The sequence below is a fragment of the Cydia strobilella genome, chromosome 10 (genome assembly GCF_947568885.1).
Source record: "Cydia strobilella chromosome 10, ilCydStro3.1, whole genome shotgun sequence".
Taxonomy (NCBI): domain Eukaryota; kingdom Metazoa; phylum Arthropoda; class Insecta; order Lepidoptera; family Tortricidae; genus Cydia; species Cydia strobilella.
In genome coordinates, this window is record NC_086050.1 from 19,284,481 (window position 1) to 19,302,199 (window position 17,719).

Sequence of the window (17,719 nt, forward strand, 5' to 3'; positions counted from 1 at the left end):
TTAGCGATAAATTACGGGATTACGATATAGCGAGAGATGGTGCTGTCAACTAGCTAGTCCAGATGCAACTACTTGCAAGTCTTGCAGCTGATAGTTTACTCAGCCGGTGACTTGCGTGCGCACCTGTGCGTAACAATGAATGTGCGCGTGCGATCTGCCCGCGCTACATGGTTTCCCCTATCACTAAGTCCGTCACTTTCGCACTCACATACTTGTTAGAACGTGACAGGCATGGTGATAAGCGTACCGTGCTACGACTCCTGGCCAGATTGCTATCGCCGTATGATTATAATTAGATAATACCCACGTAGCATTACCATTACCTACTCATTTCATTAAGACAGTGACAAGGTCGCCGTCTTACTGAGGTCTTGCTAATCTCTACGTGTGTACCTCCTTCGTTTTTTAAGGTTCCGTACCCATGGGGTAAAAACGGGACCCTATTACTAAGACTCCGCTGTCTGTCTGTCCGTCTGTCACCAGGCTGTATCTCATGAACCGTGATAGCTAGACAGTTGAAATTTTCACAGATGATGTATTTCTGTTGTCGCTATAGCAGCAAATACTAAAAACAGAATAAAATAAATATTTAAGTGGGGCTCCCATACAACAAACGTGATTTTTTGCCGTTTTTTGGGTAATGGTACGGAACCCTTCGTGCGCGAGTCCGACTCGCACTTGGCCGGTTTTTTGCATTAGAAAGAACTCCGCAAAAGTAAGCACTTTACGCAGTATAATAATGAGTGTCTCAACCAGTACTATGATTTCCTAATTAATTAATTATAAAACCTAAATTGTTAATACCCTTTAAAAATACGAGTACTATAAAAATGTATAAAAATAATAAATTATTTACAACAATAAATTACTAAATAAAATGCCTGATTTACGAATTTATTAATTCGACACAAAAAACTCAAATCCCTTTGGCACTGAATCGTAATTATTAATTAATTATAAAACCTAAATTGTTAATACCCTTAAAAAATACGAGTACTATAAAAATGGATAAAAATAATAAATTATTTACAACAATAAATTACTAAATAAAATGCCTGATTTACGAATTTATTAATTCGACACAAAAAACTCAAATCCCTTTGGCACTGAATCGTAATTATTAATTAATTATAAAACCTAAATTGTTAATACCCTTAAAAAATACGAGTACTATAAAAATGGATAAAAATAATAAATTATTTACAACAATAAATTACTAAATAAAATGCCTGATTTACGAATTTATTAATTCGACACAAAAAACTCAAATCCCTTTGGCACTGAATCGTAATTATTCTCTTTAGGGAAAAAAGCAAAAAAGGGTAAAAGTTGTGAAAATATTTTATGCTTGCTATCGCTACCCTGTTGTCCTCGGAAGGATAAATGCTAAGATGAAAGAGATCGCAATTTATCGACATATGCTAATAATGCCCACATATCATTACTCATTTCACCAGGACAGTGTCAAGGCTTCGGCATATAGATAAATCTTGCTATTAACCTTTAAGTACAGGCAAGGCAGTAGGTAATATTGTTATTGTATATGTATACTTAGTCTTCATCGAAGGCCTGGCACTCCTGAAAAGACTATAATTTATTGTAATTGTTGCTTAGTGCTTAGGTACTTTGTTGAGTTTATACTTACGTTTTCTGTCTATTGGAACCTACATTACATAATAAATATTGATAAATTTAAAAGTGGAATAATTACTGCCTTGGGTGAGACTTGAACTCACGGCCTCTGGATCGATACTCCAGCGCTCTGCCAACTGAGCCACCAACCTCATCCATAGTCAGCAAATCTCCCCACTATATGGGTCTAGGGGACCCTAGCGACATCTACCGTAAGAGTGTTATACTTCTTAAACGGCCACCGGAGTTCCAAGTCATATTGGAAATTCAGCAGTTACGATGTGCTACCCATTCTAAATTAATTTTTAACAAGCAGAAACGTCTGCGATCGATGCTATTAAGCTTAGAACAAATTCAAAAGTGGAAAAATTACTGCCTTGGGTGAGACTTGAACTCACGGCCTCTGGATCGATACTCCAGCGCTTTGCCAACTGAGCCACCAAGACCTCATCCATAGTCAGCAAATCTTCCCACTATATGGGTCTATGGGTTTTTCCACTTTTAAATTTATTCTAAGCTTAATAGCATCGATCGCAGACGTTTCTGCTTGTTAAAAATTAAATATTGATAAGATATGTACTTATTGTCTTCGTTTTTGTCTTCCCTCAATTTGGCCGACTTAAGAACTCTTTAACAATAACACATTGAAGTCGCATTAAGATTAGATAAATAGTGAACTGCGACGAGACACTTAAAGAGGTCAATTTTAAATGCATATTCTTGTCTAAGCCTAACAAAGGGATCTGTAATGAATCTCGCATATTTGATACGTGTGTTTTACCACGTACAAGGAATATGCCAGATGTCACAAGCAAACTCTAAGAAGTCTCTTAGAGCCCTGTGATGCCATTATGTCCACAGGGCTATCTTGTGTTCCTTTTAGATAAACTCCTGGAAATGTTTTTCCTATATTTTTTACAAGCTTTGTATTACAGCAACGGACTGCTAATAATCTATAAATCAAAATAAGTAAACCTTGTCTATCACTTAACTAGGTATAAGTTCAAAGGCAGCCTAAAGCCAAGGTAAGCTACTTTAGTTTTTAGTCAAGATACAGCACACATAAACGACAAAATTAATAATATTCTAAACAATGTCTCAGACTGGATGCATGATCACCACCTTGAAATAAACTATCAAAAAACAAAATTAATGACCTTTTACCCCTACCAGAAAAATGCATTAACTATTAACTACAGCCACAATTCTTTACCGTTAGATGTTGTTGATAAATTTTCACTACTCGGAATAGTCATAGATAGTCACATAACATGGAAATCGCATATTAAACACATCCGAAGTAAGCTCTCAACATTTACTTATGCACTTAGCGAAATAAAGAAAACCACCGACTTCCAAACAGCACTTACTTACTTATGCATACGGTTATTCCTGGCTTTCTTATGGAATAATCCTATGGGGCAACAGTACAGACGCTCCCTCCCTTTTCACTTTACAAAAAAAACTTATCCGCATACTCGTAAACATTAAACAAACTGATAGTTGTAAACCTCATTTTAAAGAACACAAAATTCTTACCGTACCTAGCCTATATATTTTAGAAGTATGCAAATTTGTCCGCAAACATTCAGAATTATATATCAAACGTGAAGATGTACAGCTAACCTATACACTAAGAAATAAATCAAAGTTAATGCCACCAACCTCCCGATTAAAACTCCATTCGTCTGGCCCATTATCAATGTCCATAAAGATATATAATAAACTACCACACAATATAAAGGAAGAAAAGACAGAACATCTATTTGTAAGAAAATTAAAAGAAACCCTTATTAACAAGAGCTATTACACTGTCGACGAATATTTAAATGATAAGTTTTAAGATGTAATAAGATTACAATTTAACATTTTTATTTGTATTAGGTATAAGTTAGGTTAAGTAATATTGCTATGCCCTTGCAGGGCTCATGTTTGAAACCACTCATTGTTATTTGATACCCATATGTACGTACAACATGAATGCAAATAAAGAACTTGAACTTGAGTTTGGAAATCTACTTACTGCTTAGAAACGAGATGCACGATATAGATGCAGGCATTCATAACATCTAAGATCCTAACTCTAACCGTCGACACCACTTGAATGCCATTATCCGTCGCCACAAAAAAAATACAATGCCTTCAATTCAAGTTGCCATTACCGCCTTTTTGCACCAATTACTTGTGACAATTGAAGGAAGAATACACAGAAAAAAAATAGTTCTCCAGCCAAGTAAATACTCTTGTGTCAAGATATTTTGTGTTTCCTATATAAGGAAACAATAAAATTCTTGCGTCAAGATATAAAAGGTTTCAAAGTTTATTATTTAAGGTAAAAAATTCAATACTTTATCCGAGCTATAAAATTTTTTTTTTTAAAAAGCTCAATATTCCCACCAAGAGCGTTTGCGTTTTGTTTTATGTATTGTATGTTTTGAATTGAACCAAGTGTCTTAGTGCAATACTTAAAGAACTTGTGTCAAGAAACTTTGTTTCTTGGGGTATAGACTCATAATTTCAATTGAGAATTGCATTTCTCCACGAAAACAAGAAAACGCATTGGCTTAAGAGTATGTTACTCAATGTAATTTTTTTATTTTTTCACACCAAGAGCCGAAATTTCTTGGCGTATGAAACCGGTAACTTAAGTCAAATCATAGTATTTTCTGAATTGAATCTTAAGTGTCTCAGGGCAATACTTAAAGAACTTGTGCCAAGAAACTTTGTTTCTTGGGGTTAGATACTCATAATTGAATTGAGAATTATATTTCTCCATGAAAACAAGAAAAAGCATTGGTTCAAGAGTACGTTACTCAATGTAAAATATGATATTATTTATATCTAGAGTAGAAATTTCTTAGCGCAAAGTTTAGTATGTTTTGAATAAAGAATTAATTTTCTTAAACCAAGATGATTTTCGTGATTTGTTGAAGATGTAATGTTTGTAGTTCTAAACTTTTCCATATTTTGAAGCGAGATACTACTGTTGCTTATGACAATTCAAAAGTTACTTGAGGTTAATAATTAGAATGTTTCAAATCAAAAGTTGTCCACTTCATCAAATATATTAATATTATTTCATGTAAAAGCTTGAATATTTTAATTAAGATATGTTAACTGATAAACAAAACAGCTTTGTTCGAAATAGGCCATTGTTTTATGATTAGTTTTAATAAATACATCATAAATACGCTTGTTTGTTATTTAGGCATATAATGTCGGTTTTCCTTCAAATAATAGGAACACATGTTTATATAATAAACTGGAATTTAATGCAAGTACATGGTTTAGGCAAATCAACCATAAAACTGTAATAATGACAACCTAGTGGTTGTCATTATTACATCATTGCATTGGCATTGATCATTGGTAGTCCATATGGCGTATTTCGATACAATACTGTTTTGTTTATCAGTAAAACATCTTGATAAAAATATTCAAGCTTTTACATAAAATAATTATCCTTGATTAAGACAATATTTGATTTAATTAATTATAAACATTTATTTCAAGTAACTTCTGAATTGACGTACGCAATATAAGTATCTCGCTCTACAACATAGAAACAGTATAGACTACAAAGAGATGTATCCACTTTTGGACCTTATTACAACGCAAAAAGTGGTTATATCTCTTTGTATTCAAATAAACAACAAACATTACATCTTCAACGAATTACAATAGTCATGTTGGTTTATAAAAAATAATCCTTTACATCAAAAATCTTGTCTACGTTAACATGACTCAAGGGCACACAACGACAAACAAAGAACCCAGATTATAATGTTAACGTACACAATGTCTACCTACTTAATTATTATTTTATGTAGGAAAAGTGGGTAACCCTAACAAATAATATCCAAAATAATTAAGATGTATTTATTTATTAAAAGTCATAATATTATTTTGCCTCTATCAAGGTTGTACCTATTGCAATTTAAAAATTCACAACATAAAATTAAACTTCTAAAGTAACCCCCTCATTCATAAGTCTCTCAGGCCTCAATTACTTAATTTATGCTTTGAGTCGTTCTAATAAAGACAACTGTCGAAGTGAGAGATAAGGACAAAGGCATGAGAGAAGTTTATAAGGGGTTAAGTATATTCAAGTAGGTACCTATTTAAGGTGAACCGGAATAATTGCGCCAGTTGAGGTAAATGCGTCTTTTTACAATTACAAGAAAATGTTATTTAAGTGTAAAGGAAATTAATTATACTAAAAGCGGTCTTTCATCGGTGCCTTAAATGGCCTTATTGTCGCCTTGGTAAAATTTCGTCGAACCCTATCCATCTTCTTGTAATTCTAAAAAGACTCACTTACCTCAACTGACGCATTTGTCCCAGTCGACCTTAACCATAAACAGCTGACAGAGTGACGCCATTTTAGCGAGCAAACTGCCGCGCGAGGATGGGTCGTTTGCTTCGCGCGGCAATTGGAGGTTGCTCGCTCTGTGAAGAAACCCCTAATTTTAAAACTACAGTGTCATATTTAATTTAAAGTAATTTACTGTACGTATACTTAAATATGTATAGGTGTTAGGCACCTGCCATATTAGGTCATATACTTAATCATCTAATACAACTATGTATTTATACAATGAAATGTACAATGTATTTATTTATTAAAAGTCTCATGAATAAACATTTATTTTGCCTCATTAAGTTTGTACTTATTGCAATTTAAAAATTCACAACATAAAATTAAACTTACAAAGTAACCATAAACGTCTCTCAGGCCTCAAATACTTAATTTAAATACTTAATCAGTAATCACCTAAAGGTTCGACCACACCGCTGCTTAAAAAACGGTGAGGGTACGGAATCGCAGTGACGCGACGTAAGCGTAACGATTATATCGCATGCCCTTGCATTTGGGTATCGCACATGAAATACATGATACATTTTAAATAGTAGATCAAATGCTTTGCTTGCGCAATCGAATACATACTTTATGTCATCAATGACCATGTACAAACAGGTGAAATTATGTAAGCTGCCTTGTAGTAAGATGTACGTCTGCACTGACAGATTCCGCGCCAAGATTCTGTTCTTGTATCTTCTTGTCGATATCTCCGGCGGTCTGAAATCAAATAACTATTATAAGTGATATGCTAAGCAGACGATGTACAGTAGCGGCGATAGTAAGAATTATTAGTTAAACAATTCGTTTGAATAACAAGTTTGCTATAAAGTTCAAATTACCAGTAATACAATTCCCATGATAATATGATATTGAAGTAATTTTTTCACTGATATTTCTATTATTGAGAGGTCTTTCTATAACATACCACATAAAAAAGTACTCAAATAGATAGCATATAAGGGTACACTATTTTCTGAAAACTCCCATTCAAGAATTAATACGCATAAATAGAAACAAACGCATTATGAGCGTCACTTGCACCATCCCACTAACCCGGGCTAACCGGTTAAACCCAGTGTCAAATTATACTAGAAACCATGGTAACTCCAGCCACTTCAGGTTTAACCGGCTAATCCCAAGTTAGTTGCCTTAAGAGTCTCCGGCAAGCTCGGCCGAATTTCACCTTCCCATACAAACGGAGTTCCGTTCTCATTTTAAAAATACAATACACACAAGATTAAAGAAAAACATAGGTAATCTATCTTTGCTTAGGCTTTACCACGGAAATATCCACGCCGCCCACGCCATTGATAGGCACAACCTAAAACTATCGTCCAAACAGATCGGGTGACATTTAGATATAATGATAATAATACTTACTTACTACTACACGTAAATGAATTTATAGTTACTTGAATAACAGACTAGGTACTTACCAAGAAAATTTTTCACCACTTCGGGTGGCATGCCCCACGAATGAAGTAACACGCTCGTTTCTTCCATTATTTCTCTTATAATGCACTTGAGTCCCCTGTGGCCACGTACAGCAGCAGATCACACACAAATAATAATAAACTACTATCGTGATATTCGTGATATCCATAAACATATAAACGGTAAGCGGCGCAAGCGTTGAATATGTTCCGGAAGAGATTGGAGAAAAAAATAACGATAGGGAAATATCAGTTGAGTGTTGCCAATTTACAAATTTTATTTCCCGGATCCCGGGAAGTCTTTTTATTAAGGGGCCTATTTTTTGTCAAAATAAGAACTTTAAAGGCTCCAATGGCCCAGCGTAGGCCAGTCTAAGTGACGCAGCTAAGCGGTGGATTGAGATAGCAATATCACTTGCTCCCTCTAACGCATAAATGCGTCCCTTAGACTGGCCGACGCTGGGCCATTGTTTACTGGGGCCTTAAGGCCAAAGACATTCTATATTAAATAACAAGACAGTGTACTGAAGATTTTTGACTAACCATATTTGAACCGTATTTAGCTAATTATGGCCAATATATAAATATTATAAATAAGGCCTCATTAGCACGATCGCTTTTTCAACGCGCGTTAAAAAAAAGCGTTTAAACGACACAAATGGATACATGTGAATGTGTGTGTGTGTGTGTGTGTGTGTGTGTGTGTGTGTGTGTGTGTGTGTGTGTGTGTGTGTGTGTGTGTGTGTGTGTGTGTGTGTGTGTGTGTAATGTGTGTGTGTAATGTGTGTTGAATGTGTATTTATTTGCACCACAGATTATTAACTAGTATTCACACGATGGCGGTGGCTTAGTAAAAATATTAAGCGTTGTTGGATTTTAAATCGAATTTAGCGTGCGGACGGATTAAAGCGCTTTTTAACGCGCGTTGTCAAACCACTCAAATGCAACTTGTCACTGTCAGTATGTAAGAACAATGATAACTGTACTGATCCCCTTCTTTAGGGTGCTAGTACTAGCGTAGGACAAAGACAGTATGATTCTCTCTGTCTATATGCTTGAAATGAGACAGCCTGGCTTGACCAAACTATATATATTATAGTCTGGCAAACATAAATTAGTTGGTCAAACCAAATTGTCAGTAAATAAAAACAAAAAAAACGGCCAAGTGCGAGTCGGACTCGCACACGAAGGGTTCCGTACCATTATCTATAAAAACGGTCACCCATCCAAATACTGACCCCGCTCGACGTTGCTTAACTTCGGTGATTGGACGGGAACCTCGAGATTGGAAAGAAATATCTATTTTATTCTGTTTTTAGTATTTGTTGTTATAGCGGCAACAGAAATAGGTACATCATCTGTGAAAATTTCAGCTGTCTAGCTATCACAGCTCACGAGATACAGCCTGGTGACAGACGGACGGACGGACGGACAGACGGACGGGCAGCGAAGTAATAATAGTAAGGAGTAATAGGGTCCCGTTTTTACCCTTTCGGTACGGAACCCTAAAATCTATACTCATCCTTTTCTTTTCGGTGCTTGTACTGGTGTAAGACAAAGATAGTATGATTCTCTCTGTCTATGTTTGAAATGAGACAGTCCTTTAACAAACTATACAAACTAAACGGATAATCACAATTACCAATTTAAAGACATTTTTTGTGCAGTGGCAACACCACGAAAAGTGTAAGAAACTCTAAAGTTTTTAATATTCCGTTTAAGATATGACTTTTTTATATGGCGTATTATTCTTTTATTTAAATATCTTGAATCTTCAATGTAGTTTCAAGAATATCAAACCAAGAATTAGTAAAATCAAGCCAAGAACGTATTAACTCTTGACGCAAAACTTTGTTATTATTCGATTTTAACTTGTTGATTCTCGAGTGGAGATTGTAGACATTAAATCAAGAATATGGGATATGAAGCTAAGAATGTAATAAATCTTGACGTAAATCCGTGTTAATTTTTGATTTAAGAGCTCCTTGAATTTTAAAAGGAGTTTATAAGCATCAAACCAAAAGTTGTTAAAATCAAGCCAAGAATGTATTAGCTCTTGACGCAAAACTTTGTTATTATTCGATTTAAACGGGTTGATTTTCGAATGGATCTTGTAGACATTAAATCAAGAATTTGGGATATGAAGCCAAGAATCTAATAAATCTTGACGTAAACCCGTGTTAAGTTTTGATTTAAGAGCTACTTGAATTTTGAATAGAGTTTTTAAGCATCAAACCAAGAATTATTAAAATCAAGCCAAGAATTAACTAAATCTTGGCGTAAAACCGTGTATTTTTTTATTTGAACTTCTTATATCTCGACTGTAGAATGTATATGTCAAACCAAGAGTTAATCGCTCTTGCCTAAAAACTTAAAAGTCTCAAAGCAAAACTTTGGTGCTTCTTCTTTGAAATAGCTTTGGCTCTTGACTATAGGTTGAAAACATCAAATCAAGAATTAATCGCTCTTGCCTTAAAACTTAAAAGTCTCAAAGGAAAATTTTGGTGCTTCTTCTTTGGAATTGGGTAATATTTTTGGTTTGATGAAGAGTTACTCAAGCTAAAACCGTTTTTTAAGAGCGTGCAATATCTCTTGCTAAGACGTTTTTTTATTGCGGCGAATAATTAATATCTTAACTCGAATCACTACCTTTAGCTTCAAAAATGTGTAAAGATAAAACTAAATAATTTTTATTCTGCTTTAAAAAATCATGATGTTTTTAACTCAAGACATATTTATTGGACCAAGCAATTTATTATTTTCTTTAAGCAACCGTGCGCAAGAGAGTTTTGCGTTTTGAGTTAAGATATCTTTTTTATCTGTGTAGAAAAAAACGGCCAAGTGCGAGTCGGACTCGCGTTCCAAGGGTTCCGTACATTACACAATTTAAACAACGTATTTTTTATATGAAATGTCTTTAAAAAACCCGTAGGGTCGGATCAAAAATAAGTAATTAAGTCCGACTCACGCTTGACTGCACATTTCTAATAGGTTTTCTTATAATCTATAGGTAAAGATCTGTTTTGTGTATTTTTTTCAAAATTTTTCACCCATTAATTTCGGAGATAAAGGGGGGAATAGTCATTTTTTGCCTATTTTCTTGAATAACTTCTAAACTTTTTATCTTAAAATTACAAAAAAATATATTTAAGATTCTTACAATGAGCTCTTTCATTTGATATGTAACACGATATACTTTAAAAAATTTTATTTTTTAATTCTCTCATTTACCCCCCAAAAGTGGCCCCCATGCTTAAAATTCATTTGTTTACGTTACATGTCCGTCTTTGGGTCACAGATTTACATATGTCTGCCAAATTTCAACTTAATTGGTCCAGTAGTTTCGGAGAAAATAGGCTGTGACAGACGGACAGACAGACAGACGCACGAGTGATCCTATAAGGGTTCCGTTTTTTCCTTTTAAAGTACGGAACCCTAAAAAGAGAGGCATAGGAAGACCGAGACGCGAGACGTGCGTTTTTGGACCAAGCAAAAAAATAAAACAACGTAGTGCCTTGACGTACCAGGAGCTCAAAACAGTAACAAAGAGAAGAACGGAATGGCGAGCACTCCACCGACTCTGATGATGATGATGACTTGTGACAAGGACAGCAGTGATACCACTGTACGCAGTTCTGACCATTCGTCAACCTTAATCCAGGGTTTGGCAGGAGAGGATTTTGTCTTTCTCGTAGTACTTCTTTAATTCCCTTTATTTTTCTGGTTCGAATTCATATCTATTTATTTTTATTTATTTAGGTTATATTTATTTATGTATATATATATATGCATTATTTTATTGTTATATTTATATTTATCTTTATTTGTAGCAATGTGTATTGAAAACTTGCATTTCATAAATTTGATTGATGTTTGTCATTCGTCGTTACTTTCTGTTCACTCATTTCCTTAAAGGTTAACTGGAAGAGATCCGATTCAGGGATAGGTTCGCCTTTGTTGTTTTTAATTTACTCTGTAACTGTGTTTCTCGTGTTTTTATTTCTATGTACAATAAAGTATTATATTATAATTCGTGATATTATACCACTATACATACATACATTAATTCAAAGACACAAGGTCTACTGGTAGCGAAGTGTGATGCTGTTAGTTTCATCGATGCTACAGATCTGTTCTGACCAGAGACCAGACATAAATCTTATTACCATGTGATTGGAGGGGAGGAGAGTGGGGTAGCGAGGAACAGCGTTGAATGAACTTACCTCAGTGACGATGGTATTAGCGGACAAGTACAGCCACTGATTATAAGCAACTATATCCTTATCCTTACTGAAGGCGCTGTTAGCAGGGGAGGGTGGGGTCGAGAGGAACAGCGCTGAATGAACTTACCTCAGTCACGATGGTATTAGCATACAAGTACAGCCACTGATTATAAAAGCAACTATATCCTTACTGCAGGTGCTGTTAGCAGGGGAGGGTGGGGTCGAGAGGAACAGCGCTGAATGAACTTACCTCAGTCACGATGGTATTAGCATACAAGTACAGCCACTGATTATAAGCAACTATATCCTTATCCTTACTGAAGGCGTTGTTAGCAGGGGAGGGTGGGGTCGAGAGGAACAACGCTGAATGAACTTACCTCAGTCACGATGGTATTAGCATACAAGTACAGCCACTGATTATAAGCAACTATATCCTTATCCTTACTGAAGGCGTTGTTAGCAGGGGAGGGTGGGGTCGAGAGGAACAGCGCTGAATGAACTTACCTCAGTGACGATGGTATTAGCATACAAGTACAGCCACTGATTATAAGCAACTATATCCTTATCCTTACTGAAGGCGTTGTTAGCAGGGGAGGGTGGGGTCGAGAGGAACAGCGCTGAATGAACTTACCTCAGTCACGATGGTATTAGCATACAAGTACAGCCACTGATTATAAAAGCAACTATATCCTTACTGCAGGTGCTGTTAGCAGGGGAAGGTGGGGTCGAGAGGAATAGCGCTGAATGAACTTACCTCAGTGACGATGCTATTAGCATACAAGTACAGCCACTGATTATAAAAGCAACTATATCCTTACTGCAGGTGCTGTTAGCAGGGGAGGGTGGGGTCGAGAGGAACAGCGCTGAATGAACTTACCTCAGTCACGATGGTATTAGCATACAAGTACAGCCACTGATTATAAGCAACTATATCCTTATCCTTACTGAAGGCGCTGTTAGCAGGGGAGGGTGGGGTCGAGAGGAACAGCGCTGAATGAACTTACCTCAGTGACGATGGTATTAGCGGAAGCGTACAGCCACTGGTCGCAGGCTACTAGATCTTCACTGAATGCGCTGTTCGCCTCGCAGGGGAGGGTGGGGTCAAGTGGGACCCGGCGGGAACATCTATGCGCTCGGCCGTGCTCGGGCAATGCTGCCGCCGTCCATGCTGCGCTGAAGTCGGTGCTGTTGGGGGCTTCGCACTCGGGGACCACGCATCTGGAAAAATGGTATAACTTACAATAAGACACAAAATTGACTAGTAGTCGATAAGATGCTTGTGATAAATACCAATAGAGTCGAAAGCAACCAAAGATTCAATTCCAAAATACATCTTCACATTACATGCGGATCGGTCGCTCCGCTGATACTTAAAAGAGTCCCCAGCAAGCTCGGCCGAATTTCACCTTCCCATACAAACGGAGTTTTTCGTTCTCATTTTAATACTACTTGTTGGATTGTAATGAAACTTTGCACATACAATGACATGATGTATATTGTATATCTAGTCTTGTAATTAGTTTGTATAGCTCCAGTATATAAAACAAACAAAATAGAGCAAAAACAAGTTTTGTATGAAAAACTTAAATTCGCTGTATTTTTTTTTAAATTATGGTATCTGAAGCTACATAAACTAATTACAGGACTAAATACCTTATCCTATAGTAAGAACAAAGTTTCAGAGCAATCTAGCTAGTCGCTTTAAAATGAAAGCGTAACTACGTTTGTATGGAGAACCGAGCTTGCTGCAGGGGACTCTTTAGATTTTATTTTCTCTTAATTTAAGTGTGTACTTAGGTACCTCTTACCATATTTGAAAAAAAATGTTTAAAAAAAAATATCTTGTTGTTGACCGTTTTCAACTAAGATCATTTATTATTTATAGGTACATACGTATTTATACGCGTTTTAAACTCGCTGCACGCTGTAAATCGATAATTACTTACTACTACTACTCTACTCTTGGCTTATTTTTATCGGCACGAAATCGTAATATGTTCGGCTTGTAAACGTAAAACACGCACAAATATTTCCACTCACAAAACGTTATTATTAGCAAACAATTTAATAAAAAAATATATCTCGTATATAAACTTTATTAATAAAAATAATTAATGCAAAAAAGTAAAACTAAATTACAACAAATACAATATTACCCCCCACTCTGATTATCCCCCGGACCAAATGTGCCAAAAATACTGGCGGCATTACCTCGCTGAATGGCCAGGGATATCTTTTGGACGAGGAAAGAACCAGAGCGAGGGTCGCCGCCCCTTCCCTACATCCTTAATAAACGTTTTGGCCTCGGCACACCAAGGCCCAGCCGTCTCGACGGCAACCGGGACAAAATCGTACACCTGTTCAAGGTTCGCGTACTTGCTGTGCTTGAACCTAGCAGCACTTTCAGCCGCTGCACCTGCCTTGTTCACCGTGCGCGCGAGATGAGTGGGAGCAAAAGTACTCACACACGTGGCATCCCAAAGTAAGCTGCGGCCCTTCGCCCAAGGAACAAGCGTAAGGCCGTCCGGTCTCTTACCGTCCAAACGACTTAGACCCTGGGGCTCCATGATGCATGGGACGTTCGCCGACACCAAAGCTCGCCTTATTAAATCGTTAATGGCACAGTGCCTGGGTATCCTACCCACACACTGCAAGCAGCTGAGCCCGTGGTGATATATACGAGCAATATTGATATATTTATTGATTTAATAAATATATCAATATTGCTCGTATACGTAAACGATTTTCCCTATTATCAAAATATGTAAAGGTCCTTCATCTTAATTATTAATTATATTAGGCTCGCTCATACTGAATGTATTCATCTTAAAGTGATTAAATATAAGGTTTATCATAATAATAATGGATACATAAATAAATAATGTGAATAGCATTCATTAAAAAATGTGTCTTCACCTCACTCGCTCGGAAAACCTCAGTTTATAGCGCGAAATCTGCGTGCAAGTCTATTTTATCCGCTAGCGTGCAAAAGTCATTTGAATTTCGAACACGATGATTGTAATTATCTGTGGTGCATGTAACTTTTTATTGTTTTTCTTGCATCTCGCATTTTTTGAGGTGAAAAGTTGTGTATTCCGCACGGCTGCAATAGTCTAACCCGTTAGTATAAAAATACCGCAAATCGATGTACAGGTTAGCCGTTTGGCACACACATACTAGAGGCCAAAACAAATTTTTTGACCCGCAGTTCCTAAAAATATTTCGCTGGGGGAGTGGTTAAACATTTTTTTTTTCAAAACCTATCGTATGTGGTATCATACGAAAGGGCTTTTTGAGGCGATTCTAAAAATATATCATCATTACATTTCGGGCATTTTTTTTTAATTAAAACAAAAAGAATTTTCGAAACATACCAAGTTTGGGCTCCTCCAGACACGATATGGCTGATTTTTTTTGTACAATATACCACAAATGATACGTGATATCCTCATGTCTAACTCCAAGAAAGCAATTTTGAAAATAATATCATTTACATTAATTTTTCAATTTTACAAAGTGACACAGTTCTACTTCAATACCTATTTCACGAGACTTATGGAACTATACTGCAGATACGGTACTTATTAATCATAAAATGATACGTAATATCCATATATCGAACGGGAAATACCTCTTTAACCCTTTAACTGCGCCTTTCATCAGTTGGTATAGTTTGTTTAGTTTTTGACACAAAATATCAAGATTGTATCCTTCAGACACGAAAGAAAGAAGAAAAGGTAAAGTCCCTGGACACCTGAAGACGGTAAACCTTGAGGATTTCCCAAACGTGCTGGACCTGCATTTTCCGTAGGAAGAGGATGTACGAGACAAGTGCCGATGTCTTTGGACTGACCTACATGATTCCAAATACGATTTACACTTCCGATGACGTAATAAATATATATACTTTGATTGAGCCCATGGTTATTCAGGGGCACTTTTTTGGTGAGGCACAATTATTCCTGAAGTCAAACTTTGATTCCATCCCCTAGCCACATGATCAACCCCCTTAAAAATTCAAGGTACCCTGCTGTTACAGCCTGAACTATTGCAGCAAAAATACCTGCGCAATTAAACGCTCAATGTACGCCAAGATAACAGAATAACCTTTAATAATTTCCCGCTAACTGCCCACTTGAATGGCTAACCGTCCGTTTCCGGCGTCTCGTGCTGAATACATTATGCCTACGAGCAGACTGCAGGCAGAGCGCTGTGGCGCTGCAATGTGCAATGTAATAATGTAATGGATGTCGTTATGACATTGTCGTAAACTGTATAGAGAAAAAAAATATTAACCAAAAAAACCGGACAAGTGCGAGTCGGACTCGCGCACGAAGGGTTCCGTACCATTACGGAAAAAAACAGCAAAAAAAATCACGTTTGTTGTATGGGAGCCCCACTTAAATATTTATATTATTCTGTTTTTAGTATTTGTTGTTATAGCGGCAACAGAAATACATCATCTGGGAAAATTTCAACTGTCTAGCTATCACGGTTCATGAGATACAGCTTGATGACAGACAGACAGACGGACAGCGGAGTCTTAGTAATAGGGTCCCGTTTTTACCCTTTGTACGGAACCCTAACACGGCATACCATCAGATCTACAGCGCAGGCTTCGTTACATTACAAAAAGCTCATCCACCTCAGGTTTCGTCAAAACGAAAAACATAGAGAAAATCATTCCAAATTAAAAATAGTATTCAATCAATATGCAATTACGCCTCCCAGATCTATACACCCCGCTTAGGAGGAAGCCGAAGTACTTTAATGGTGTGTACCTGATCATATTGAGACTAAAAGGCCGTAGAGGGTAGAAAAAACAGTGTTTTTGACATTGCAAGTTGCAAATTGTGACTCAAAACTAAACGTATTTTAGTTGCAATGTTATTGCACTTGTTACTGTGTGCAAATTATCTTAACGTAATTCTTTTTATATTCCATGAGTAGAATACAAGTAATAGTAGTATCAACTCAGTTCTGTAGATATAGATAACAACTTACAAATAGGCGAGCGGTTTGTAGGTAGGTACCTACACACTGTATTATTGTCACTGCTGTGGACAATGCTTACCTCTATCCTTTAACTGACCGAAGCGTAGCGAAGGTCTACGTTTTGACTCGGGCATTTTGCTTTTGTATGTCCGGATGTTCTCCTCTACATACAGGTCGCAATTCTCAACCGATTCTGGCGATTCTCGTGAAATTTTATGATCAAATTCTATGATTAAATTATTATTTTTTGTAGATTCCGTTTTTGGGATTTTTTTATAAAAAGGCGGAGTCATGATAGCTCGTGCCTAAACAAATAGTCGTTTCGATATCGTATCGATATATAAGTTTATCACACTTAAGTAAATGTCTTATTGTTTATTTATTTTGAAACCGCGGGCTTAGCGTATTCTTTTCATTTTTAACTACAAGCCTTTATTTAACTAGCCCTAAAAAATGATATTTTTGTCATTTAAATTTTCTAAATGATTCTAAACGGCGAAGCCATACATTTATTCAGCTTTAAGGGGATTCCATGCCCCATACCTTCGATCTGATTCCCTTAGTTTTCTAATGTTTTTGTTTTGTAGCTTATCATATTAACAACAACGGCTTTAAGCAATATTGAATCCCATATAAATTTACTTCAAAGTTCATTATTTGTTTGTTTTCATATCATTCATTCATAGGTCTAGGTTAGGTACATGAGGTACGTCAATATCAACAACCCACTTTTCTCCAAGGGACTGTATCTAGGTAATTAAAGTAGTAGCCATGACGTCAAGTGCCTAATTGACCCACTATTATCTCTACTTAGCTCAAGTTTTATTAAGACGATTCTCGCTGATTTGGCCTTGAGCGTCTCAGCGTCGCTGTACCCGCACCCCGCTCACTGCGATCGTACGTGAATTTCGTCTCGGTGCGGCGACTACGGCGGAACGAGGTTCAAAGAATAACCTACAGCCCAGAGGCGCGCGGCATTTGGCGCTATACCTCATATTTGTGTATCTTTTGCAGATATTTTGTTGTTTGAGTATGAGTAGATCATGCGTGTAGAGGTCGTAAATTATAATAAA

At 36.5% G+C, this 17,719-nt stretch overlaps 1 protein-coding gene and 1 long non-coding RNA gene across 3 annotated transcripts in view; one reads left to right on the plus strand and one right to left on the minus strand.

The window, feature by feature from the left end:
* Positions 1–17,719, minus strand: part of LOC134744592 (organic cation transporter protein-like) — a 53,395-nt gene that overhangs the window by 9,933 nt on the left and 25,743 nt on the right. For both annotated transcript variants that reach the window (XM_063678451.1, XM_063678452.1), the window contains one exon: positions 12,656–12,869. In XM_063678451.1, the coding sequence (XP_063534521.1) occupies positions 12,656–12,869 (214 nt within the window). The remainder of the gene's footprint in view (positions 1–12,655; positions 12,870–17,719) is intronic.
* LOC134744810 (uncharacterized) lies at positions 3,991–4,540 on the plus strand. Its single transcript, XR_010128123.1, has 2 exons — positions 3,991–4,082; positions 4,316–4,540. It is a non-coding gene; the product is annotated as an uncharacterized LOC134744810 (long non-coding RNA).